Source organism: Apteryx rowi, unplaced genomic scaffold, assembly GCF_003343035.1.
Source record: "Apteryx rowi isolate R43461 unplaced genomic scaffold, aptRow1 scaffold_54, whole genome shotgun sequence".
Classification (NCBI taxonomy): Eukaryota; Metazoa; Chordata; class Aves; order Apterygiformes; family Apterygidae; genus Apteryx; species Apteryx rowi.
The window spans coordinates 2396629-2423148 of NW_020450805.1; the positions used below are offsets into that span (position 1 = coordinate 2396629).

Genomic DNA, 26520 nt, shown 5'->3' on the forward strand with positions numbered 1-26520 from the left:
GAAGAAACAAGGTCATTTTTCTCCCTCTGGAGATCCACATGCTTGTATTATGAACTCTGCTTGTTTTGTTTTTTGTCCCCCCCCCCCCCAACCTCTAACCTTACATAAAGCTCAGGACTTCAAACAAACTTCCACTGATGATGTTGATTGAAGTTTTTCCACTGACTTCAGCTTGGAATAAATCAGGCTTTTATTCAGCAGGCTAATGGCTGAAGATCTTCATTGCCTACAGTTTCTCAATTTTAACAGCTACTACAGGATTTAGAAACTAATTGAAGTAAAACACTTTCCTAAAGTTAAAAAAAAATGAAAATCAAGAGCAAAGCCTTGTTGACCACCACGTTTATTTTTTTTTAACAATTTACAAATAAAAATGTTATATTTATCCAAGCAAACACATTTCATACTTTAGTCTTTAACAAGCTATACAAATGAGAACCATCACGCTAGAGCTTTTAATAGCTCAAGGACCATTCAGGGTAGGCATGCATGTGCTGTATCACATGAAGCGAGTCCAATTCCTGACACCACGGTTCTGATCTTCTGCTTCTTCAGAGCTGGTCAGCTGCTAAATGATTTAACACAAATAGTTACTGGATCACAGTACAATGAAATAAAGCACATTTCAAATCATGTAAGTGACCTCAATATGTCTGGTCCAGGTGTCAGGCCACAGAGCCTTACCGATTAGTCTTCTTCTCCAAAAGCCAGTCAGGATAGTTTTTCTCCCCTTGCTTAGTGATGTGGCATCCATACATGTGCTTATACAATACAATGAAACAGCTTAAGCACAGATGTAATACGACAGTAATTACAAATCACGGAGACAGATAAAACAACCAAAAAAAAAAACCCTCTAATCACACTTTTTGCATTTCAAACAATGAAAGTAAAAAAAACAAACCAAAACAAAACATGCATTATAGTTTAAAGAAATTTTCAGTTTTAGTTCTTCTGCAAGAGCCTCCATTTCCTTAAGTCCTGAACTGCTGTTCTTGAGCTTGCTGCAGAGACCAGGCTACTCACGATGCTACTGACAGAAACAGGGTGAGCTGGAAATCATCCGAGAGTTGTCAAAGAATAAAAGCCCCCAAAATAAACAACAAAGACGCACGCATTATAAACGAGAGATTCCATTTTAATAGCAGAGTGTAGAAAATAAATTGGCAAAAAATTTCACATGAAAAAACATTTTACACAATTAATTATGTACAGAATAAAGTGTGTGTCTGGTTTCTGATGACCTAAGTTTCACTTTAGTTGAGTCCTCCTGCAGGATGCAAAATACACCTGAAGCCCTCAACTGAAACAAAACAAAAAAACAAAACAAAAAAAAAAACAAAACAAAAAACATATAATCCCAGCTCTGGCTCCTCAAATATTGGGGCTGGCTGGGTTCATTTCAACCCACTGGGCTTTCTGCTAAGCTTTCAGCAATTCCTGAATTTGTTGCAGCTTCCAAACTACTGTCAGCAGTTTCTGTTTGCTCAGTCTTCTTGCCCTGGACGGTGCATACTCCCTTGCCTCCTGAGCCACCCTCTTTTCCACGTGTTTCTTCAAGCCCAGGAAGGAAAGTTTCCATATGCCCAGAAGCTTGACTTTCTGTATTGTCTCCATCACAACTCAGTGATGGCATTTCAACAGTGCCACCTTTGCTCTCCTCCACTTGCAGAAGGATCTCAGACATGGGAGAAATGCCCTGCATTTCTAGAACTGGCATGACCTCTTCTGTAGTATCACTATTTGAGGACTGCAATTCAAGCTGTGACACAGCTGTTTTAGAAATCAGGGTGCAAAATTTATCTTCTTGATTACCAGAAGTTAATGTAACAACATCAGTAATGTCTGTTTCATCCACTGTTTTTTCAGTGCCCAGCTTGCTAGGCTTACTGGACTCCAGCCTAATAGATGCAATATTTTCTTGTTTTGAGACAACTTCAGTATTCTCATTTAAAAGGCCTGCTGTAAAGATACTGAAGTGTTCATATTTTACCTTAGTATCTCCCAAATGGAAATCAATGCTTTTGAACTCCAGTTCTGCTTTCTGGGAGGGAGTCTCATCGTGTTTCACATCTTCTGATTTCAAGGAATCTTTCTCATTGTCCACACTGATATTTAGGGAGATACTTTCAGATTGCTCAGTGTTAAATCCTAAGTGAGTGGTATTCAGATGAAAGTCATTGCCTGCTGAGGTTCTTACAACCTCATGCTTTATTTCTGTGGGGTGGATAGGTCCTTCAGAAAGATGCCCTGTATGGAAATCTGCTGACAGAGCAACCACTGACTCTTGGACATCAGAGTGAGCCCTAGAAAAGCCTACAGACCCTACTTCTTTTGCATCTCTCTTGACAAAAACATCACCTAACATTGCATCAGATCCAGTGTGTCCTAATGATTTTTTTCCAACTTCAACTACTAATTCTACACTGGATCTGAGTTCAACAATGTTTGCTGTGCAGGAATTGACTAACCATGAGACTTCCTCCTTTTGAGTTTGGTTACCTAATACTGCATGGCCTGAAGGTTCACATCTAACCTTTTCTTGTGCTTCTAATACACTACCTGTAGCTTCTCTTGTGGTGAGACATATGTCTGGCTGTATCTCTATCAATTCTGAAGCATTAATTTCATTAGAACCAGTTTTTATTTCTACATTTGGAGTATGTGGTAGTTCCCAACCGCTTTCACAAGAACTGGCCGTGATGACCTGTTCTTCTCTATTACTAGTTCTGGAAGTGTCCCGTTCACCTGGGCTTGTTGTCAATTCTAAAAACTTATTTGGGGTTTCTGAAATCTGGGGACCTTCACCAAGGACTTCTGACTGAGATACTCCCAAAGCTACACTTTTCAATTTTACATCTTTTAAGGAGGCATCAATAGAATTCTGCTCTGCCCTTGATGCTACTAAAGCTTTTTCTTCTGATGAGTCTTGAGAATCACAGACCAAGCCTGGACTGTCAGTTTCTGAATTGGTTCTACAACTTTCACTTAACTTTTCCTCTACCAAATGAAAATCTGCCAGATTTTGAATTTCATTCTGTGTTTCAGGCAATGCAGTCTTTGGGTGTTCTAAGCTAAGCTCAGACTTTACTCTTCTAACTTCCCAGTCTTTCATCTCTGCATCTTTCTCCAAGGTGCCATGAATATTTGTTTTAGTAACTGCAGTATTATTTGCATCTCCCTGTCCAACTTTCTCTTGGACCCCTATCGTATGCGGATCACAGAGTTCCTGACTGACTACTTGCTCTCCACCTGCTTTATCCACAAGTCCCATTTCTGCAGGCATCGGGACACCAGAATCAGTTTTTGTTTCTGGCCATTCTGTGACTGATATTTCTGGTTGCTGTAGCTGGAGTGGTTTCTTGCTTGTTTCTGCTTGATTCTCACCAAGAACCCAACTCCCTTTTACTTGATTACTGCACTGTGAGGAATCCTCCTCTTTCAATTTAGTCCAAATGTCTTTTGAAAGAGGAGTCTGAGATTTTTGACCTATGGCCTCCTGAATACCATTTTCAACATCAGGGCTCATCTCAGTATGAAGTACTAAAGTCTCCTGGATTTCAATTTTCTCCAGTTCTGAGCTTCTTTCAGCTGAGTGGACCTGGCTAAATTCAGTAACTGCATTCTGGGAATCCCCTTTCAGGGAGTATGAACTATTACTTGTTCTAGAAATTGCAGGTAAGTCTGCAGGTTTTGCTAGGTTGGAGTTTTCTCCATTTGGAAGTGCTGAATTGGCAAGCTTGCTGTCAGCTGAACCCTTTCCACCACTACTGTAGAAAATGTCATAGAGATCTTTCGCATTGGCTGTGGCCAAGCAAGAGTTTCGTTTCTCTACTTTTTTTGCCTGCTCACTAAAAGCAGTAAGTGGTGGTGGAGGGGGTCTCACAGGCATTGCCAGCATCGTCTGTTCGCTTTCAGACACACCTGGAGCTACTTCATCTGCAGGGATAACAGCTGCCTGCTGGACTGCTGGTGGAGGAGGGGGTGGAGGTGGTATATCAGAAGTCTGAGGAGACTCATTTTTCTCTGCTGCTTTCAAATCCTCCTCTGTCCCTTTTAAAATCACCTCTTCTCCACCAAAAGCTTTTGAGATGATATCTGGAGGCAGAAGAAGATCTGCACTGGTTTCTTTTACCACTGGCAGTGGTTTGGTGGTAGCTCCAGAGGATTTTATGGATAAGAAGGTGTTCAAAGGTGCTGGCTTGCTTACTGTTGCAGTAGCAGACTTCCTGAAAATCATGGTGGGGACTGGTATGTTGGGTAAAATTTTTGCTTGTGTTAATGTGGAAACAACTGGTGTCCAAGGACTAGTGTGTGGAATAACAGTTTTCCCAGACAGCTTGATTTCAATGGGCTTGGCATGGAGTTTTCCAGACTGACACTTGTTCTCCTCTTTTTCTTTGTTTCCTTCTATACTTTCCTCCTTTGAGATAGCTGCTCCTGAGTTTTTATCCTCTGTCTTTTTCCAGCTGAATTTTCCAAAGGAAGACTGACTTGGTGATTCCTTTTTTGATTCCTCTTTCTTTTCTTCTTTTTTCTCCTCTTCCTTCTTCAGTTTAAGCTTGATACCCATTTTTCGCCCAGAAGAATCTATTTTTCCTTGAGTTTCATTAGTTGCTTCTCCAAGCTCTGGGATGCTCTTTGTTTCCTCTTTCTTTATTATTTTTGCTTTCTTCTCATCCTTCTCTTCTTTCTGCTTCTCAACCAGTTTCCGCTTCAGCTCACTCTGCCGCCTGCGCTCTGTTTCCAGGACTACAGCCAATCCAGCTTGACGGTCTAGATTTCTCCTCTCTTCATAGAGTGGGTTTTCATCTAAGTATTTCTGTGGAAATAAATGGCACAATCTTAGCAACTGTTTCTCAAAAAAAAAAAAATTAAAAAAAATCATCACAGCTCTGGAACAATTCTGACTTGTTAAATAAGTGCCTTTTCAACACTAAGAGAACAGAGAACTTCTTCCAACCAAGAAACTGATATGCTGCAAACCCCACATTCTGTAATTTAATGTGAAGTGGTGGCTTGCAGCAGTGCTGTCACTCTACAGAAGAGTTTGAAAATCAACACTGGGACTTAAACCCAGTTTGAACTTTGTACAGATGAAAGATTAGTCTCTGTGTAGTGGGAAGTTCTGTTTGGTTAGTTCACTACAAGACAGTGAAGACAACCAAATATACACACAGTGAGGAGTCAAATGTAATTCTTAAGAAGGAAAGGAAGACAGACAGACCAAGTAGAAGCTAACAAAAGGAACAACTCACTCCTGGTACACCAGGTACCAACCTTGTATTTCTCATTGTGGGGATGACTTTTTACATGCTGCTCTGCTGAGATTTGATCTCCAAAAAATTCATGACACAGCTGACAATAATATCCAGTGATGGGAATCAGAAACTCAGAGCCTGAAATGGCCGAAGAAAACAATCAGAGAAACAGAACATAATAAATGGCAAGTTTTTAATAAAGCCAAATAAACATATCAAATAACAATGGCAAAACCTCCAGCAATGTTCCTGTTCATGCTTTTGGAATGGGTAATACTGCTCTCCTTATGCTTACAGAATGAGAACCACCAGTACCAGGAGCAAAAGCATAAAATGAAGAAGCTTAATTATTATGGCTCAGAAAATTATTTTTAGTGCTTCTATCATCTTAAGACCATCCTCTATTCAAGCAGGTTAATATTTCCTACAGTCTTTATGTATTTTCCATTTTGTGGGGTAGTCTGCTCAAATATTAAACACCTGGTTTATTAAAAAAAAAAAGCACCTGCATTTTCATTGAAGTTTAGCAGACTGCATCCTTTTGTCTACAGAACCCACTATAGTTGTCTAACACACAGCAGTGTGTGCCTTTCTTGGGCACACATTACAAATTTAGAGATCTGAACTTATAATAGCTAACAGATTAATAAGCAAAGATTGATCACTGGCAGGCCTGTTTAGACGATTGATTGTGTTCAGTCAGATTTGTAATCTTATATGAATTCCCAAATCACTTACAGCCCCTTTCTTATGGCTTTCTTAGATTCTCTGTACTCACAGACTCTACCAAGTACACAGCAGTGATCTTTCAGGGACACTTCTACGCAAAATGTATTGAAAGGAAGAGTCTATTGCAGACTATATGAAGTACTGCATAAGACCTGCCTGAACACGCTAAACCTTTATGGTCTTACTCTGAATCCTAATACATTAGCCAAAATCGCTTCAGAACCACACTAAAGAAAAAGTTGCCTAGCAGTCAAAATAAAACCCAACACTAAAAGGAAAAGAAAGAACCATACTGTTTTCCCTACACTCTCACTCCATGACCTTTTCCACAAGAACAACCAGGAAATGAAATCACTTGCCATTTGCCTAATAACAAAGTACCTATACGTGCTCCTAAAACAAAGTAGTTTTCCTTTCTCTGAGCAACTGAAACCTGCTGGAGGGCAAAGGGAGATGACACTCAGGTGAAAAAGAAAATTAACGTACCTTTGGCAGGAACAGTTATCTTATCGATGCGTTTTATGGAGTCTTGTTTGGTCTCGCTCTGGGTCTTCAAAGCCCAAGGTCTGTTGTAAGGATCCAGGGTCTATTTGCACAGCGACAGAGGTATACAGGCTCATACATTACACTAACAAGGCAAGTACACTTGTTTCTTTTCTTTTTAACATCCTTTTAGAACACTGAACATTAAAAAAAAAAACCAATGTGCAAATATTTACAAGAACTATGTTTTACTCTCCTTCCCCTCCCCTTTTGAAACTTATAATGAGAAAATAACCTGTGAAAAAGGTAAAATATGAACGAGATCAAAGTACAGATACCATATGAAACAAAAATCTCAAATACTAGGTCCAAAGTGAACTGAACACAAAAGCCCCATTTACACTAGTCAACACACGTTGGTAGCTGTACAAATTGCTGAAGTCCTACATTAGGGAAAAAGAATTTGATAAGCAGCTTCTTGGGTTCATTACTACTTCAGGCTCTCTTGTAAAACGTAGTGCTGTGATGTATGTTTTAGTGTTAATCTTTACAGCAATATGAAATGCACTTAATGAAGGAAGCCTGGCACATACCTGTCTATGTTTCTTATTATGCATGTGTGTGAAAAAGTCAAACATGGTCCCACAGATGGTATTGCAGTCTTTGCACCAATGGTTCCCTGCATCATAGTATTCATAAATATTGGCCAGCTGGAAAGGATGTTTGGATGACTGCGAAGAGGATTCTGCTGGCTTCGGGCTTCTACCTCTGGCTTTTTCATTAGTTGTTTTTGACTCCTATATTGAACAAAAGGAAATACTTCTCTAAGACACAGTAGAACACACATAATGCTCTGGAACTCAGAACCTGCCTCCAGTAGAAGCCACACACACAAAAAAAAAATATATATCACCTGCTTTTCAGCGCCCAGGCTAATTCCACCGTTTCAGAGAGCTGGTATTGCCGACTAAGATGCTGCGTGGCCACAGTGAAGCACTTCCAATAAGGCTCCCAGACGTAATGGCTGGATGGTTGGCAGGTAACCAAGGAACCAAATGAACAAATCCCCTATGGCATGCACCCTTCCCACCTTATGGGTTTCACGTAAAGATCTGAATATTTCCAATTTACAATACTAGCCAAACAATGCCACAAAGACCTAAAAGGGTTCCCCTAGAAGCATTCAGAAGTTACTGTAAAAGTAGCTTAGATAAAAGCAGAATGAAAAAGGAAGTGAGTCATTTGACTAGAAGTATTTAACTCAATCAGCTTAATCAGATTATTTGAAAGCACTTGAATTCTCCAGAAGACTCATTGCTTAACAGTTAGGGAAACATGGTGTTTTGTTAGTTACCTAGGTAAATATGGTGAAGCATCTTGCGCTTTAAACATGTGGTATTTACACTTACATTGATTTTTACAGAAAGACGCCTTACAGTGAAACACAGACATCTCAGGACTCTAGCCAAAATTAATATGTTTAGCTCAGAATCTTGATGTAAACACTAACATTTCAGAGTAGCAAAACAAATAATCCTGGAAATAGTGAATGAGCCCTGCTGATTTAGATTACCAGTTCTAGATAGTACTTTGTGAATTTTGAGTTATGATTTACATTTTAAATGGCTGAAAGCCCATCATGTTATCATTTCTAATCTGCATGGCAGTCTGGAAAAAATAACATCTTAACTTAGCAGGCCCAAGTTGGTTGCACAATTTCCAAGTTATTTAATACTGGTGGCAAAAAAATTTACTTAAGCAGATTCAGAACTGTTTAAAAAAAACACCTGCCTTACGTGAAATATCTTTTGATAAACAGGGATGGATTCCGTCCTATTAACAACACTGCATGCAACATAGACTGTAAATCAAACAATGAAGAGACACCCAGGCCGCTATGCACCCCACAGACATCCACATCGCAATCCAATCCCATCCTTAGTAATGAAGTAAGAAGTGACCCAATGAATATTTGCTACAAGGACACAAGGCTGACATTCTCTCAAACAAGGAAAAGATCAATTTATGATCTGCAGGAAGTGCAAGAAAGGATGTTCATGATGTCTGAGAAGTGTTATTTATTATTTGCAGACATACACCCACCCAGTATATCCTATAAACACTATCTCAGTCACAACTTTTAAAAAGACAATGCTTCTCAGACAAATAGGTGACAGCCAGCTCTAACTCCAGTTTGTGCTTCTACATTTAGCAGAAAGGAAATGGCATGAAGATCACAATATCTCAGCTCAGTATCAACAGCAACTTGAGAAAAATCTCAAAGAGGCCCTTACAATTTGCTGCTGTTTAGAACCCAGAACAGATCGACTGTTTGGTACAACAAGGCTGGCTTCACCTTTGCAATGACTGTGTAACTATACCATACAAATACAGGTTCAGCAGCAAGGGACTGCAAGATAGTTTGCAAATAAACAGAGAGACATACACATTCTTGCCCTTAGCCTGGCCAAGTCAATTGATGTCAGTGTCAAAAGGCCTGCGCCATTTTTCTTTTCATTAAAAAAAAAAAGTTAACCATCAGAATTACAGGGTCAATCTTAAAGACTAAGCTCAATGTCCTCAATGCCTACAGATATCTGAAGATATTATATATTCCTGGCCAGAACACAGAATTTTCCATGTTGAAATAAGGAACTATGAAACAGGGATCAAGTCATTATGGGTTTAGAGAATAAAACAACAGAACTTAAAATAATAAAAGATACATTCACACATGCCGTATCTCAAGAAAAGAAAGCAACATAACTTAATATGCTGTGAGATTTAACAAACACTCTTGTCCACTTTAGTTTTATGATTCTGTGCCTGATGCAAATGACTTGTGAAAATAAGAGAATACCAGACTTTGATGTTTCAAGAGACAACAAAAACAAAACACAAAAACGAGACTTAAAATGAAAGACTAGATGAGATTTCTGAACCAGACCAAAACAAAGCATAGGGAAAAGCTTACAGGATACAGATTTTAGTGACCTTGTAGGACATACCCCTTTCCCTTCTAATCCTTTCCTCTCTGCAAAAATGCATGGTAAGGTCAGGCCTACACAAAAAGCATCTACCACCTCCCACGAGCTATACCTGTTACATTTACGTTTGAAGAGGAGGATAATCAATCTCCTGAACACATACATAACCTTTCAAATGCTACTGTTATCACATACACTACTTCTAGAATAAAAATTATCTTCTGGAATGGGTAAGCCTATTCTGGGGTCTCCACCACTCCATAAATGTAGACTGTACCAGAGAGACCATAATGATGCATACTGACATTTCTTAACAGAGAGCGTGTAGCATGTATGTAATAATGATGTTAAGCTAACAACCGTATTTAAGTTTTGCCCTGATTTGTCAGTATCTTCACTTGGTGAGAAGACTAATATGCTCCGAACTCGCAGAGTTTTGCTGCTACAAGCATTCCTCCTGGGCGGGCCATCCATGCCAGAAATGTAGAAGAGAAGAAAAAAAAAAAAAAAAAAAAAAAACACAAAACACTTGTCCTCTTGTTATGGAACTGAGACCAAACTGCTACACACATGAATGCTACCGTTCAATCCAACCAACAACTCAATAAAACCAAGATCAAAAACAGTAAGTGGTACTGAAGTACCCGAACCTTGAGGGAAGTTATAAACACTGATACATTTACTCTCACCTGCATAAATGATCAAAATCAGCATATGAAATGTGATAACAAATGACATTAAATGATTTCTAGTAACTGTTTGGGAACAGCTGTCTCCCCAGTGCCCTCTTCTCCTAGTGGGAAGATTGTTAGCATACAAGCCAGAAGATTTTACCTTGTTGGAGGAAGATGTTTTCTCCAGACCTTTTGTACTGTCTGACTTGCTGTTCTTTTCTGAGCAATCTTTGTTTTCCACAGATGGTTTCCGGGGTTTTTCAAATATGTTAATCCCCAGGATCTGGGCTACTTTATCAAGCTCAGATTGCTTCTTCTCTGCTGCATCAGATTCTTTATGCAGCTCTGAAATCTCTTTCATAATATTCTCTTGTAGCCTGTTCACCTCAACTAACAAGGGGTCTTTGTGTCCATCCTTCTCACGACGTTTTTTCCTCAACATCTCTCCTGACCAATCAAGGAAATAGAAGAGTCGGAAATGCAATAGAAAAAAAGTTATAAGATCTGCACAACTATTCCAGCAACAAGTAAAATACTAATATAAAATATTATGATTAAATTCTGACTAAGCTGTTAATGTAGAACTGACTCTAAGGTACAGCATCACTAGATTTGCAAGATCCACCTCTATAAGGATTGCTTTAATATACACCGCTAACAGAAGCACTGTAATCCTCAAGAGAAAGAACCAATTTAATAATCACTATTTTCTTGTGTGATCAAAAAAGCAAACTTGTTTTGTAAGTTAATCTTAAATTAAATCCTAAAAGGATTATTTTCCAGAGGTGAGAGAAATTAATATTTACTTGGGTCAAACAGAAGTTTGAAAATGACATAAAGAAAGAAGTCAGCAATATCCAGAGAGGACTTTTCCTTCTCCAGATGAGATTCATGAAAAATTGAAAGGCACACTGATGAATCTTCAGTTAGCATTTTTCACTTTTTCTAAAGAAACACTAAAATGAAGAGAGTACAATTCATTTAACTTATCAAGCTGTCAAAGAAGGTGCAAGTTGAGCAACTGCTTGCTTCAGTTTAACAGCTATATTTTGACTAAATTAATTTAATATACTAATTAGGCCATTGCTTTCTCAAGAGTTCTGCACTGTCCAGAGCTTCAAAACATTAGTTTTAAAATATAGACTATTATTAATTTGGTCTTCACATCTCCTAGAAGATTTGTGACATGTCCCAGTGAAAAAGAAAAATGGGGGTGTGGAGGGACTGTACCTTGTTGTTTACGAAGCCTGTCCAATTCAGTCTTTAAATAATAAAGCTTCTTCTGCCGTGCTTCCCGTTCATTCTTCAGTTTCTCTCTCTCTTCTATCACCTAAACAGATTGGAAGAGGACTGGATTTTCTTCTCTTCCCCACACAAGTTAATCAGTCTTGCAAGAATGACAGCAAGGTCTCAGTTTGCCACTCCCAGAACATTAACCATTATTTTCAAAATGTTCTTGAATATTTTAATACAATAAATACACCTCTTCCTCTTCATTTGCTGGTAGCTATATCTGTATTCATGCTTCAGCCCTATGAAGGTGATTTTTACTCTTGCCCTAAGTAAGCCAATTTATTAGTGCTGTTGCTGCCACTAACATGGACCATTATAGAAATTTTAGTTCAAGTTTTATAATTCAGCCATTGACATGACAAGACAGAGAATATGGCTCACACTAACCTATTAGCAGCCTATGCACCCATTTTTAAATGCAATATTTTGCATTTCCCAAAACTGCTTTGCTTGTCAGATCATTTCCCAAGGCACTCGGGCTCAGATGACTGTCTTTTTTAGAGAGGTAAGATCAATGCTGACCAGCTCTTCAAAACTCATGCAGCATCTTTACAAGGGGCACATTTCACCAGTGACAAAAGACCCCAAAGCCCTTCACCTTGCCTCTTGCTTTGACTCTGCCTTATTTTAGTGATTATTTAGGCTTTTGTTTCAATCTGATCTCAACTGTAGTAGCAAATATATTCTGCGTGCATAACTATCTGAAATTAAACACCTGGATGCAGTTAGTTTCTTGCTCAACAAGGTAAACACTATTATGAAGAGTTCATACAGAGAGTTTTCACAGTTCTTCACTGATTCTCACAGAGAAAAACAGGGCTCTAAGTTAAAATGAAACCTGAATAGTTCTTTCAGTGTCCTCTCAAACTTTAGTTTTCAAGAGACAAATCACAATTTGTTACCTTCACAGTGCTCCTAAAGCTTACTAATGGCTCCTTCCTTAAACAAACAAGAACTGATCCAAGGCCTTGTCTTCACTACAGAATCACTACCACTCTGCTAGAGTAAATGTTGGCAGGGTCCCTAAAGCAGGCACAGCATAAACCAATCGAAGGAGTTCTACCAACACAGTTAGACCACCTCTTGAATGCCACAAGRTTAAAAAAAAAATAATAAAAATAAAACAAACAGAAAAAAACATTTTTCTGTTAATACAGCTATGATCGTTCTGTTTTTTTTTGTCAGCATAGAGACATCGACTGAAGGATGCAAGTTTTTATACTCCAAGCCACCCCAGCTACAGCAGCAAAACCTGTGGAGCAGGCCCAAGTCAAAAAAGTCTGTAGTGCAGATGAAACCCTAGTAGTTCTGACCAGATATGTAAGTGAGCTCCTGGGTATGTCAGGGGCAGGAGGAAACCACACACCTTCAGCCAACACAGTTCTCCCAGAAGTGCCCAAATTCCATTAACACCAAAATTCAACTGTGTCAGCTGAAGAAATTATTACTCCTGCAAGCAGTTAAAGCTCACTTATCTGCTGATGTAGCACTTTGTGTAAGCACTCCTCTTTAGGTCATTTCAAACAAAAAGCAGAAGGGCTATTTCAGACCAAAAATTGGAAGTAAGCTCTTCTTTTGAGTCCCTTGGATCCAGTGGTCCATCTTTCCATGGTCTGATTTGTTCTGAGGAGGGTGATATAACTGAGTAGGTAAAAAGCCTCCAGCCTCTGCCATGTGCTGCTCTTCTACTAGCAGGATCTACCAACACAATTTATCATTAGCACAGCTATACTGAAAGAGTCTCTCTAATGCAGATATATCCTTACTTAGCAACAAAGATCAAATTGACACCAGTTTGAAAACCCAAACAACTTGTAGGAATTTTCTAGTCCTTTGACAGTTTATTAACTATCGTCTCTTATCTTAAAATATTGTTCCCCCCTCCTCTTTAAAGACCATATAACTCAAACGTAACTACTTAAGGGAAATACAAAATCCATTACCTAAAATGGTATCAGATGCACAAAGTAAAGAACAATTTCCCTTAATTTCTTCTAATTTTGTGATTCTTATAAGAGGTAATTAAAACAAATGCAGAGGGAAAATATGCAACTGAATGACTGCATCTTTTAGCATGTATTTACGAATCTCTAATACACTTATCACTGTGGTATTATTATACAGTACAAACTACATATTCAAGAAAATGCATCTCTTCAATACAACCTAGATCCATCCTATCAAGCATTAGGCACCCAAATTAGAACAGTTACTCAGCTTTTGAAAGAAACAAGTATCTCCACAGATATGCTCTTTCTAATTCACTGGAATAAAGACAGGCTGTGGTCACCATGCGTGTGTGTGGCTTTGTTTTTGTTTTTGTTTCTTTAATAAGCTTTGTCTGGCCCTAAGAACTTCAGCCTTGCGCTTACTTTCAGCTGTTCAGCCATAACCTAGGGGCATGCAGCATTGGGGGTTTTAAATGTATTTTTTAAAACTGTCACAAACTAATAGAGACCAATGCCTGGAATCTTTAACAAAAGCAAATTCAATCCAAATGTTTTTAAACCGGACCATTCAGGGGAAAAAAAAAGTGCATCTGAGGAGGAAGAGCCTTTATCCTAGCAAGCAAGCAGTCCAACATGTTTTCATGTATTAGAAAGAGCTGAAAGATATACACCAAAAAGTAATATAGATTAAATCCAAGTGACTTATCCAAGTATCTACAGACAATATACTCACCTTCTGCTTCTGAGCTGCCCGATTTTTTTCATCTGACATCTTTTCTGTGGTATTTTTGAGAGGATGTGAAGACAGCCGAAGGGGTACTTTGGAGTGAGCAGGAGTGGTGGGGACATGAACAAGCACAGAACCATCTCTTTTTAAATCAGGGACATCTTTTCCCATAGAGACTGTCTCAATCACCCGGAGATTGGGACGTGTGGGGTTTGCTGACATGGCCATAGTAAGAAGTCCGTGAGCCTCTGGTAGCGTAGGATTAGGCTGCTGGGTAGGGGGGTACATGGGCCAACCAGGGGCTGCATAAGCCATATAATGCCCATATGCATCGTATCCTGGAGGAGCCATTGTGGGAGGTGGATAGTTTGGGGGCATTTGAGTGGCTGTGAACTGCGAATAGTTAGGTATTTGGTACTGGGAAACAGAAGTAGGTGTAGGTGGTAAAGTAGCAGGAGCAGGTGGAACTGAGGGAATGAGAGAGACAGAAGGAAGAGGCTGTTCTGGTGCACATGGAGGTATCTCCTGTCCCACTGGTTTGCTCTTATTATATTCTGTTTTCTGAAGAGAGGATGCATCTTTAGACTGCTGGAAAGAGACAGGAGGTGATGCTGAGCGCTGCTGGCCTGATTCTGGAGATCGAGTATCACTCCGGCTACGACGCAAGTCCCAGGAGTCCAGTCTGCGAGGATCTGAAGAGCGATGATCAGGAGAACGAGATGCCAACTTCTTGCCATGAAGACGTTCCTGAGTACGAACAGCCAGTTTTCCAATTTCAGCTACACCAATGTCAAGTCCAATAGTTTTGAGTAAGTCATGGATCTTTGCGTACTCAGCATTAGGCTCTTCTAAAGCATCCAGCTTGGCAGCTGGAGCAGCAGAAGGAGGTGGACTCACTTTTTGGCTTATTATCTCATTACCACAACTCACTGGGGTCTTCTGAACAGGGAGAGATTCAGTTTTGGTATCTTCATCCTCATCACCATAAAGAAATTTCTCTTCATCTTCAATGTCAGGAAAACTACGCCTCCTCTTCTCCTGAGCACTGACAGAATCAGCCATCATGCCCAGAATTCGGGAGAAACCACTGCCATCCTGACTGGCTCTCTCATGAGGCAGCAGGAAGTCAGTATGGCGATCAGTAGGCTCTGACTTGGGTTCTACTTTCTCCTTGTGACTTAAGAAGCTTCCAAACTTCTCTTCAAATGTGAAAGTGTCCTTGGGAGTCCCAGAAAGTGGGGTCCACTCATATAAACTGTCATTCAACTCCTTGTTTGCAGACTCCACAACAGAGTCTTTGTTAAACCGTTTGAGAAAGTTCTCCACTTCAGAGGCAAAAGGAGCCATGTTATTGCTCTGGGGCAAAGATGAATGACTAGAAAGAAGAGGAAGATCCTTGCTGGGAGCAGGACTGCTTGAAAAGCCCTCAGGCTGAAAAAAAGAGAAGTTATTATTTACTATAGTACCTGGTGAGGGGGGTACTTACCTCAGAGAACAAAGGAAGGTGATAATTTCTCCTCAAGTTTACAGTTAAAAAAAAGAGTTAGAAAAGACAATATACAGTTGAAAGAGAATGGAGAATACAAAACGAGTCATCTAGTGACTCCGGTATGTCATGTCTAGCACTGAAAGCTTATCCAAGAGAATACATAAAATCACAATCACATTTTACTAGATTTTCTGGCAAGCTTAAGAACTGAAACTTCCAAATTTAAACTCTGTAAAATAAAGAGGTCTATGCTTTGAGTTTAATCACACACAAATAGGGTATCATGCCTTAAGACACATAAAAGCAACTGCATTGAGCTTATTCCCAGTCACTTCTGTCTGTCTGTCACAGATATGCATTATTAATGCCATGCTAAATAGGACTTCCAAAAATATATGTTGGAACATCTCCTGAGATAAACATGCCACTTGCAAAACGAGACAGATGAGTACAACAGTCAAATCAACAGTGATGTGCTAAAACGTGAGACAAGAAAGTACTCAATTTATCACAGTGGTCTCAACTGGATACCACTCCAATTGCTCTAATTTTTAGACTGAAGTGGTATACTTTGGATATAAACTAAGTAGGGCTGATTCCAGCCTATAGTCAAATGGGAAAAAAATCAAGGAAACTCAAGGGTGTTTTCAGTTGGTGGTACCAAGAATGCAATAGGCAGTTTTCTAAGACTATACAGAAATAGAAAGAGGCATTGTGACAGGCAGAGATYTTCAACCAATGTCCTGACTGTCGGAACGGATAAAAGGCTCGTGGTGCTTTCTATAAAAGCTGGGCCTGATCCCAGCATCTTGGGCTAAATTTCAACAAGGATATTTCATTATGTCTCAAATTCTATATACACATGATTCTTGAGTAACTGCCTTCATAGTTGAAAGTTTCTAATGCAGTTTTAGCTTGTATAGGCATGCAAAAATAATACCTGTCCTCTCAAAGACACAAAAACATAAAGATTGGACTTTTCTGTTTTAAAAATCAAACTGAGCTGTAGCATCACAAAGCAATTGTTTTGGAAAGTAGAAACCTAAAGACACACAGAGAGATCAAACCTGAACAGGAGACTCTACTTCCATCTCCACTCGTTTCTTCAAAATTGATTTTTTGGGCATGGATGGTATTTCCTCAGGCCTATATGTACACCGAGGCTCAGAAGTCTGTAGTGTGTTAGTCAGACCAGGGATCACATAACCACTCCCTGAAAGATCATGATTCAAGTTTCTACTGCGCTCTTCTTCTTCTTCTCTTTTCCTCCTGGCACGGTCAAGCTCTCGGAATTCTTCATTTAGGTAGGATGGGCTTGGGCTCCTACTGCGGCTTCGTCTGCGATAGTTTCGTGTTCCTGATGAGAAACCTTGATGATCTCCACTCACACCATGCATCTTCTCATCCTTTTCATACCGTGGCCGCTTTACTTCTCGTCCTCTCTCTTCTGGCCTTGATGGGTAGGAGGATTTCCTGAGTTTGTCACTGTCTCTGTCAGATCCACGAGGCAGCTCTTCCCGACGACCATAGTGCGGACTATAATCAGACCGGTGGAGGAAAACATCTCGGTTGCGGTAGTCTTCATCATGTCTCATGGTGAAGGGACTTGATGGTTGATCTTCATGCGATGGGTATCTCTCAAGGCCCCGAGGGCATGAGAGACCTCTGGTGAATATTGGACCATCCGCCATGTCATCCCTGCGTAAGAGAAGTATAGAATAGAAGTAGGTCCTTGAGTCAGAGTAAATTAAGTCTTACTCTTGTTCGAGAGTAACAGGTTTCAAATCAGTTTCAGAATATCATCTCCATGACTAAACAGAAAACAACATTTTATATACTTAAAGGGGGGGAAGGCAGTGGGGGAGAACAAATGTTGTTTTTAATGGCACTCTACTTCCTTCCTGTGAAGTCACCTGCAAACAAAGCAGTGTAAATAATTCACCTTATACTACAGAAAGAGAGCCTTGAAAAATTGATAGGATGGGTTTAATTCTGTGAAGGAGAAAGACTACACATGTTTTTAAAAAACAAAAACAAAAAAAAATTACTATCATATTTCAGACCATGATCCCTTTCCTCACCTCACCAGTGAGATGCCAAGGTCACATTTCATATGAATTATTCAAGATATAATTCAATTTCATGCTGGCACATAGAACAAGATCTTTATCATATCTTTAGCTGCAGACAAGGACATAAATTCTAGCAATATTTTCTGTTGGCGACAGATCTGTAAACAAGACTGTCGCTAATCACATGAACCACTATATCCAAAACAAAGCAAAAAATCTTCAAGAAGGTATCTAAGAAAGAGGAACAGTAAATTTAACAGCATCATTCTTTTGTGCCAGCTTCTGCATTATTTACACAGTGGATTTCCATCTGGCGTATCACCAAAATAGCTGCATCTTTTGGACTGATGCCTACAAACACCACCAATTAGCAGTACTGTTCTAACAAAGCTCTCTTTCCCCACCTCCAGAAACTTTTCTGGGATTGGCCTTTAAATCAAGCAGAAACAAACCAAACCACTTTAAAATTGCCAGCTGCTGCTTTCTTTGTTTTCATTCTCAGATATGTCAAATTTGGCAAGATCCTCCAAGAACAGGAAACAAGAGTGCTCCTTAAGTGCAATCAACGGGACAGAAACCCTAGAGAAAAGTCTCTCCAAGTGATCAGTGCATCAAATTAGAGATAAACTATGCATGGCTGCCTGAATCCCCAAACATCACCACCTCCTGCTCACAAAATCCCCTCCATAGAGGGGCAGTGACAGATGAAGTAGAGCCATATGACATGTTAAAAATGAAGAAAACAAAACACCCTCCCCCMAAAAAAACACACAGATAAAATTACCAGACTAAAAAATAGCAAACATGACCAAATAAGGTATTCTTACTGAGTGTAGTTACCCTCATAGTTTACATACACACATCTGAGAACAAAACCAACTCAAAATTTCACTTTTTATTTTCCAGTATCTACTCTGATCTGCATAATTTCAAATAATTTCATACATTATTGGATGTTTTATCCAGTCCAAGATATATACATCTTAACATACTGAAAAGTTATTAGCACTGTCCTGTGGGTCAGAGTAAAGGTAACAGTAAGACTTCACTGTACCTAAGGTACACACAAGTATCCACAGTATTAGATAATACCTGTCCAGTCTCCAGTAAACTACACACTTCCACCCCCTCCAAAAGCACCAAAACATCTAAAAAGTTGTTGGAATTAAGTTTCATATATAAATGCTGCTGTTCACAGCCTATATAAAAGTATTCATCTAGTTCTGCCAGCAAATGTCTCTTCTCACTGTCACCATTACTCTTCCTGAAATCCTGCTTTACCTGTACAAGCTGCATGAACATACCTGGTGAAGTAACAGATGTATTTCACCATATACATTCAGCTGACTTTTGTGCAAGCAATTTGCTTGTGTGATTGCCAGGTGTCACCTGCAATACAAATGCTCTGATTGTACTGACAAAACAGAGGGAATATTGAATCATACTTTGGAAAGAAAGGAACAGCAAATCTAGCATGCTTAGAACCAGAAAGATGTTCCGAAACACTCTGAATAAAAAAGAAGCAAATTTAAGACAAACATATCAGACCCAAAGGCTAAATACAGGTGTGAGGAAAAGGATTATTTGCCTTACAGAAACTGAGGTTCTTCAAAATGTTTTTTCTGTAAATACAGTCCAACAGAGATATGTCCATCTTGACCAGTTTGGGTGTGTTTTTGGGCAGCAATGTCCACTGAAGGACACTGCATCCTTCAGAGAGGATACAGGGTGGTACCAGTCCAACTATCCCTCATTCCTTCACCAATATATAATCTATGAATTACTTGACTTTGCAGTAGCAGAGAAGAAAAGCAGATCACAAACTACATACAGACAATGCCTCAAAAAAACACAACTACTGTAAGGTAAGTTCGCTTTTCGGCAATTTATTTATTTATTTGTCTACACAGAAACAGAAATAAGTATTGGTATTCTGCTGTCAGCATCCTACTGAACTCCACCTAAACAGCCAGTCTTTGAATAGGAAGCCAGAGAAGCCGTTCAAACTCAGCCGACTGTCACTTTTGATATTATGCCAAATTGCCTATTTCAGAGCACAGTTTAATACAGACCAAGTCTCTGCAGTGATATGGTCTAAGCTTTTGAATTAACCTCAAATGAAAGAATTGGTGGGACGCTCTAAATAGCTTATACCTGCTCAGATAGTAGTAGAGTATCCTAAAAATACTGAGAGAGGGGGAGATGGAAGACAGTTAGGGGGATAATATATATTCTTCACTTTGATAGGGTTGGGACTTCACTTTGATAGATTCTGGGACACAAAAAAAGACTGATATATTATTCTGTTGAAGTAGAAGATGGAAGCTGCTTAGGGGACTTGGAAGTCACAGGCCGGTGATGTTCAGTATGCTTATTTAGATATGTGCAGGAGGCCACCTGCCATAGAAACTTGGGGCAAATTTTTACAGATGTTTTAGGATGGATATCCTTTGATATTTTATTTCCTTTATATGCTAATGAACTCCTCTACCATCCTAAGGCCTTGCAAATTACAGAGAACAGTTTGTAAAACTGATTCCTTGAAGTCTCCGAGTAGCTGACAAAAATACCTGAGAATAACTAAATTCAGAAATGTTTGCTCCAATTACTTCAAAATCTGAAGAGACAACCTCAGAAAACACTACACCTTTTTTGAAATAAGAAAGACCATGTGCCCAATAAGAATATGATGTGCCCAGTATCAAAGCCAATATGATTCAAAGCAAAGGCTACCTTTAAAGCTCAGAGACAGATATTCAGTCAGTCCCCCAGTATCAGGGCAGTCTCTCAGAGGGGAAAAAAAATTGTAAAAAGAAGGTATAAACAAAGCATTTAACCAACTACAAAGTATCTTTTAAAAACAACCAAATGGCTAAACAGTGAAGAAATCTGCAAGCTAGAATAAGCAATAGGTAGAGGCTTTAGGAAAAGCTAAGGGATGACCAGGTTGTCACACACTAAGCTTCTGGACAGTAGGCACAAGGCAGGCAAGCACAATCTACACAAACAAAAAAATGTAAACTTAACATGGAGTTATTGCACACCTACACAACAAGTATACGGGAAACCACCTGAAAACTGAGGACTATTTTGTCTCACTTTCTCTTCTTCTCATTCTGACTCATCTGTCACTTTTATACCTTCTCAGGAGTCTGTTCTGACCATTTGTTTACTTATATGGGCTCTATAACACAGATAAAGTGAGAGTTCTTTACTTATCAAGGGGATAAAGACCTTCACAGAAGTCATTTTTCACACTTAGATAAAATAAACTCTGTTGTATGTGATGCTACTTCTAACTATGAAGCACACCCACAGAACAGGACAAATATAAAACCTCACTGGAGAAGAGGAAGCAATGGGGAAACTCCCCCCTGCCCCATCTTCTTTATTTGCCAGAGCAGTACAATGCCAGTTCTTCTACATACCGTTTCCTGCTCCCTCCAACCACTGTGCTCTCCCTTGGGTATATGCACTAGTTTCATTCCGACTGCACAGGGGATTTACAAGTGGAACACTGATCCCAGGAGAACAGAGATAAAGGCGTGAAAGTGGCAGTACTGAAAACTAAACTCTCATTTGGTTTTCTGCACCTGGTGAAACTTGCCCTTACACTTGAAAAAGACAGGAAATTCTCTTAGAGAATTCTGCTCACTTCCCTCTTTTTTTTTTTCCACTTCACAGCTGGGGATATTTGCATCAAAAATGGATGTTTTAGTGCTTCCTTTGTGCTTGATGCTTATCCCTGACCTGAAATTGCAATTGGCTGCTCTGGCACACAAACTACCCAACCTTTAACTTCTGCATTTCAGCTATAAAGAAAGCAATTTTATTTGCACAAAGTCATCATATTTTACTTTTTTTGCCTGGTTATACCTGTCCTCCTACCAAAGGCAAAGATTTCCAAACAATATCTACTAATATTTACACTTCACTGTTCAGAGCAGTATTTGTAACATACAAGAAATCTGTACATTAACTATAGGTCTCTTCAACTTCAATCAAGGGACCCTAAGAATTCTAACACTGATTTTTATCATGTACGATATGATGTCTGACTATGTTCACTTCCCCTCTGCAGGGCTTTTAAAGCCGAAACAACAAATTTTCTTCAAGCTACACGAGGGCTTTCTTCTGGACTGTTCTGAAAAATCAAGAAAGTAAGTTATTCCTCACAATATGAGAAAGTTGAAGCTTTATGCTATCCATAAACAACCTTCCTTTACATCAGGACCAGGTAGGTTCAAAAGAAACTGAAGAAGGTGGCTTAAGCTGTGAAACTCCTTACTGCAAAATACTCTGGTCACTTGTAATTTATACGGATTCCATAAACAGTTGACAAATTCATAGAAGAAATATCTGCCCAGAGTTACTATGACCACAACCAGCAACTTTTGTTCAGGAATTCCCTGAACCACAACTTGCTGGAGGCTGGGGGAGTATTCCAGGGAAGCCTCACTACATGCCTGCYCTATTACCCTTYTTCCCCAGGCATTCACTGTTGGCCCCTACTGGAGACAGAATACTGGGCTAACTAGACATTTGGTCTCACCCAGTACGGCCATTCCCATGTTCTTACTGTTTCACACTTGAATCCCCATTTGCAGAGGGCCATACCTGTCACTCAGGTTATCAATTGGTGAGCCCAGTCTATCAGGCAGCCTCCTTCGCTCTGGTGTGCCAATGCAATACCGGTCATTACCAACAGTAATCCGCAAACTCTGTTCCAGTGAAGACTCAGAGCGGAGACTCGGTGAACGTCTCTGTAAATTGAAGAAAGAGTGCAAGCCCATCAATCAGAGAATTTTAATCTCAGCTACAGAAAGGCAAGTGACCCTGCTTTGCTTAACATATGAGACTTGGGGTGGACGGATCAACAAAATAAAATTTAAAAAAAAAAGAACATTTGTTCTAAATATCTCAATTGCCTATAGTTGCTAAAGAAAGGTGAGGGTACCAAGTGCTATAAATTTCTCATCCCAGCTGCCAATAACAAGCTCTATATTTACTTTAGCTAGAAGGGAAATTTTAAACTCCAAAGTACCTTTAAAAAACTACTATTTTGGAAGGTGGAAGAACAGAGAGAAGTTCAAGAAGTCCAAGAGTTGCTGCCCTGCTCCTCTCTTTGTAGAGGAGAAGCAGCTAAACAAACATTGCATAAAAAACAGTGCCAGGAATTTCTTAATAAAAGCATCTGAATTTCTGTGCCTTTCCAGCTCTAATAACACCATGAACCAAAGGATAAACCAGTGCAAACAAAGAGTTTCCTAGCACTGATGTTTCCAACAGTTTTCTTGTTGTCTCATGCTGCTTTCAGCAGATAAACATGGCATAATAATAAAAATGTCAGTGACTGTAGGAATACCTTCTACAATAGAATTCCCATTAGCTGGTAGAGCTAAACCAGAGTTAAGTAAAGGAAGTTGCCTTTGAAAAAATTACAGCAAAGAAGGCCTGAGCTAACTGCCTCTATACAGACCTTTCTTTGGAAACATACTCAATACAGAAAATGTCATTACTATTAGTGTAACTAGTTATGCCCCAAATCTTTCTAGAGGACAGCACCAGAATCCAGGAATGATTAAAGTAAGGGGAGTTCCGTAAGAAACAGATGAGGTTGTCTGAAGACAGAGAGACTTATTTTTTTAAACCAACATGGTTCAGGCTCCGCTTAACAGGAAGCAATGAACCAGCTTCAGTTCTGCCAAACCAGCCATGCACTGCATATTGCTTTCACAGCTGAAAACCGTAGCAGCAAGCTGCAGGTGCCTGATGTTGTCTGGATCCAAGCTGTCCACCCTGAGAAGATGCAGTAGGTTAAGCTCAACCCTTCAGGAGACCAAAAGGAGGACAGTACACAACCTTCCAAAAGAAAGCAAAAGAATTCCGTCACAAATGTGCCTGAGAAAAATTTACTTGCCGTACAAATCTACACTAGAATCCATTGTGCACATAAGCTTGTTCTAAGATAACATGTTATTGATTTCTGTTTTGCTCCACTAATTTGAATCCAAGCATTTATCAGAAGACACTCAAATTACTTTCTAAGAGCTACCATGCTGAATAGCACAACACTACCCTGGAACAGTCTGGCTGAGCTGTAACATAGAAGGTGCACATGTCTCATACAAACACACTTTGAAGGTTTAAACATGCCCAGGTCAACACTGAATTTTGAGGGCTGCCTGCAGAAGCGATTATCTTGAGGGGCATCTTCTTGCCATCAAGACTGTCAGCAAGCTGGGCACATACATGACAACCATCTCCAGAAACTGGACAGAGAGAATTGACGATGACATCTCAGAAGAAACTTCACGGCAAAGGAAAGAAACACTTAGAAAGTTAGGGATATTAAACATGGAGCAAGTTCAACATCAGAAATGCAGGCAACTGCCTGCCTAAAACCCAGGTTTGTGTGAAAGAGCAGAAGGCACAGGACTTTGTTCTAGACTGTTCCTGTGCTGTTGCCAACAGTACTCTAAAACCTCTGTAAGGTAGAACAGTATGTACGTGATCCCCAAACACATCTCCCAGAAGCAGCAGTTAAGGTGATTCCTACTTGAACTTTGCATTTTTTTTAGTTTGAAAAATTTAAGTTTTAACAGCTTTCCCATTTGGAAGGCCAATCAACACCACTAGTCAATCTCAACCTCTGTATTGTACTGCTTCTTTTTCCCTTCCTACTTCTGACTCCTAAACAATAGTTACCTCTGCCATATAAATACACAGGCTGTATACTAGCTCTTCATTTTGTCTTTCTCTACTGACCCCAAAATATCGCAGTCCTCTAATTTCAGCCAGCTTTCTCACAAGAAGGCAAAGGAGCTAAGAGAAACTATAAAAAGAATAAGCACGCAGGTCAGCAGGGACAACTACAAGGAACAAGAATGTGGCAGCCTTGCAAGAACAAATAAAGTCCACCAAAATTTCTCAGTGCACATCTTTGACCTTCATCTTTTTCATTCCAGTTTTCAAACCCCCCCCCAAACCTTTGCTGTCACTCCACGCTCTTCCAGCTCCCACAGTTTTCCTCAGCTACCAAGAAACTTACATCACCAATACTTCCAGTGTCCAATATACAGCTCCACTGGCATTCAGCATCCCAGTTATACATGAGAAAACAGGCAACAACGCTCTGACACCCTGGGAATGTGTGCACCCTGTCTCAGAAATACAGCTCTCAGAATCAAGAAGAGGGAATAAGAAACCTCAAAGAAGCGTGCCCCTTCCATGTTCCAATTCATACGAAGTGAACAGACAGTAACTCAGAGTTCATATTTAAATCTTTTCCACTTTTCAACCCCGTGCCTTATCCCATCAGTGTCTTCATTCCACATCCTACTTCTTCTACCCACCTTTATGCATATGCGTCCCCTCCTTATTGCAGCTTGAATCCATTTTCATCTCAGTCCTCTATCTCAATTCACCTCCTGTCAATGACAGCTCCAAAAGTCCACTTACATGTTTATGTAACCCTCCTCATTTCCTCACTTTATATCCTCAAACTACCAGAGAGGGGGTCTTAAGTCATCTAAGTCTAAAAACTTCATTAAAACTTTCCCCAACCCAACATCACTTCTACTTGCTTTGTTTTGATCGCACTTAGTTCCACAGTTTGGAAAACATCAGCATAAGCCCAGCTTTTATCTTTCTCTAATTAATGCTGATTTTCTAAACAGTACTTCTAAAAAATAAAATCAATCTGTGCATATACTTTATGCTTTACAACATCACTGTTAAATAAGTAGTGTTGGAAGGATGAACGCTTTTTGCTGGACTAAACTTCCATGCAAAAAAATATGCACAACAAACATTCTCTGAGAATTACCTACATTAGACTTCAGCATACCCCCAAGAGTGCACAGTTCAGGTTCAAGAGCTGTATTAAATCATACCTCATTATTGTGACAGCCATTTCCTAGAGAAAGCTTTTCCTTAAATATAGTAATAGTCTTGCTGTAAATCAAAAAAAATTACATTTAACACCACCATTCAGCAAAAGCTAACTTGCTAGATCCTAATTTCAAAGATCAGTAATTTTTCTATCCTTCTTCCGTGAAATTAGAGTAGGCAAGAAAACATCAATAATCTGAGACAATTTGCTGAGATGACTACTGTAGTTTGCAGCAAAAGGGTGCAAAATAACTCTGGAAGAACAGCATTTGTGAAGAATAATGTTTGTGCAAAATGTTAACAGTTTTTCTGCGGGGGGACTAGAAGGCTGTAAGTCAAAGACTCCTACTTTAAGTCTGAACTATCAACATGTTCAGCATTGAAAGTTTCATTTACAGCCCGCACAGATACACAGCCTGTCACGGATGCAGTTAAACAACAGACTGACTGATGGTGAAGAACTTTAAGAAAGTTCTGCTCCTGCATCCCAGTTTGTCAGCCACTCAGTTGTGACAACGTGACTCTTCATGAAGCTACAACATGAACTGACGTGATCCAGATTAAAAATGACCTCCTTTAAAAAAATTATTTTCAACCTGGATCTTATTAATAATGCAATTTACTGAGCTACCCCACAGACAATTGACAGGAGTGAGACAACGGTGAGCTACAGCCTAACAAACAGCCAGAGGCAAACTTCTCAGTCCAACTAAACTGTCAAATTCAACATTATCTTCCCATACCTTCAGGGTAGCTCACCTTTAAATAACAAATATCTCCAATAGCTGAGTGTTAACTCCACTACAATCACCTGTAATCTCTTCTATGGCAACATCTCCAAGAAAATCCAACAAGAACCTGTACTGCCATCAAAAGGGACAATCCCACTCTCTCTTTTCGCCCCACCACGCAGTGAATCATAGCAGACAATGTATTTTTGTTGGATTAACTTTCGGCCAGGTC

At 39.6% G+C, this 26520-nt stretch overlaps 1 protein-coding gene across 3 annotated transcripts; it reads right to left on the minus strand.

Moving 5' to 3' along the window:
- Nucleotides 1-325: 325 nt before the first annotated feature.
- Nucleotides 326-23503, minus strand: ZNF318 (zinc finger protein 318). 3 transcript variants are annotated; one of them, XM_026081203.1, is made up of 11 exons: nucleotides 23320-23503; nucleotides 22282-22427; nucleotides 18969-19053; nucleotides 16660-17290; nucleotides 14110-15534; nucleotides 11365-11464; nucleotides 10295-10581; nucleotides 7067-7270; nucleotides 6477-6576; nucleotides 5281-5399; nucleotides 326-4822 (listed from the first exon to the last, which is right to left on the minus strand). In XM_026081203.1, exons 3-11 carry the CDS (start codon nucleotides 19001-19003, stop codon nucleotides 1403-1405), a joined length of 6321 nt encoding a protein of 2106 aa, XP_025936988.1. In that variant the 5' UTR covers nucleotides 19004-19053; nucleotides 22282-22427; nucleotides 23320-23503; the 3' UTR covers nucleotides 326-1402. The 3 variants fall into 3 exon arrangements, 2 of the variants coding, with proteins under 2 accessions (XP_025936988.1, XP_025936987.1); XR_003255955.1 differs by lacking the exons at nucleotides 18969-19053; nucleotides 23320-23503 and having other exon boundaries at nucleotides 326-568; nucleotides 685-4822; nucleotides 22282-22457; XM_026081202.1 differs by lacking the exons at nucleotides 18969-19053; nucleotides 23320-23503 and having other exon boundaries at nucleotides 22282-22457.
- Between the last annotated feature and the right edge of the window lie 3017 nt (nucleotides 23504-26520).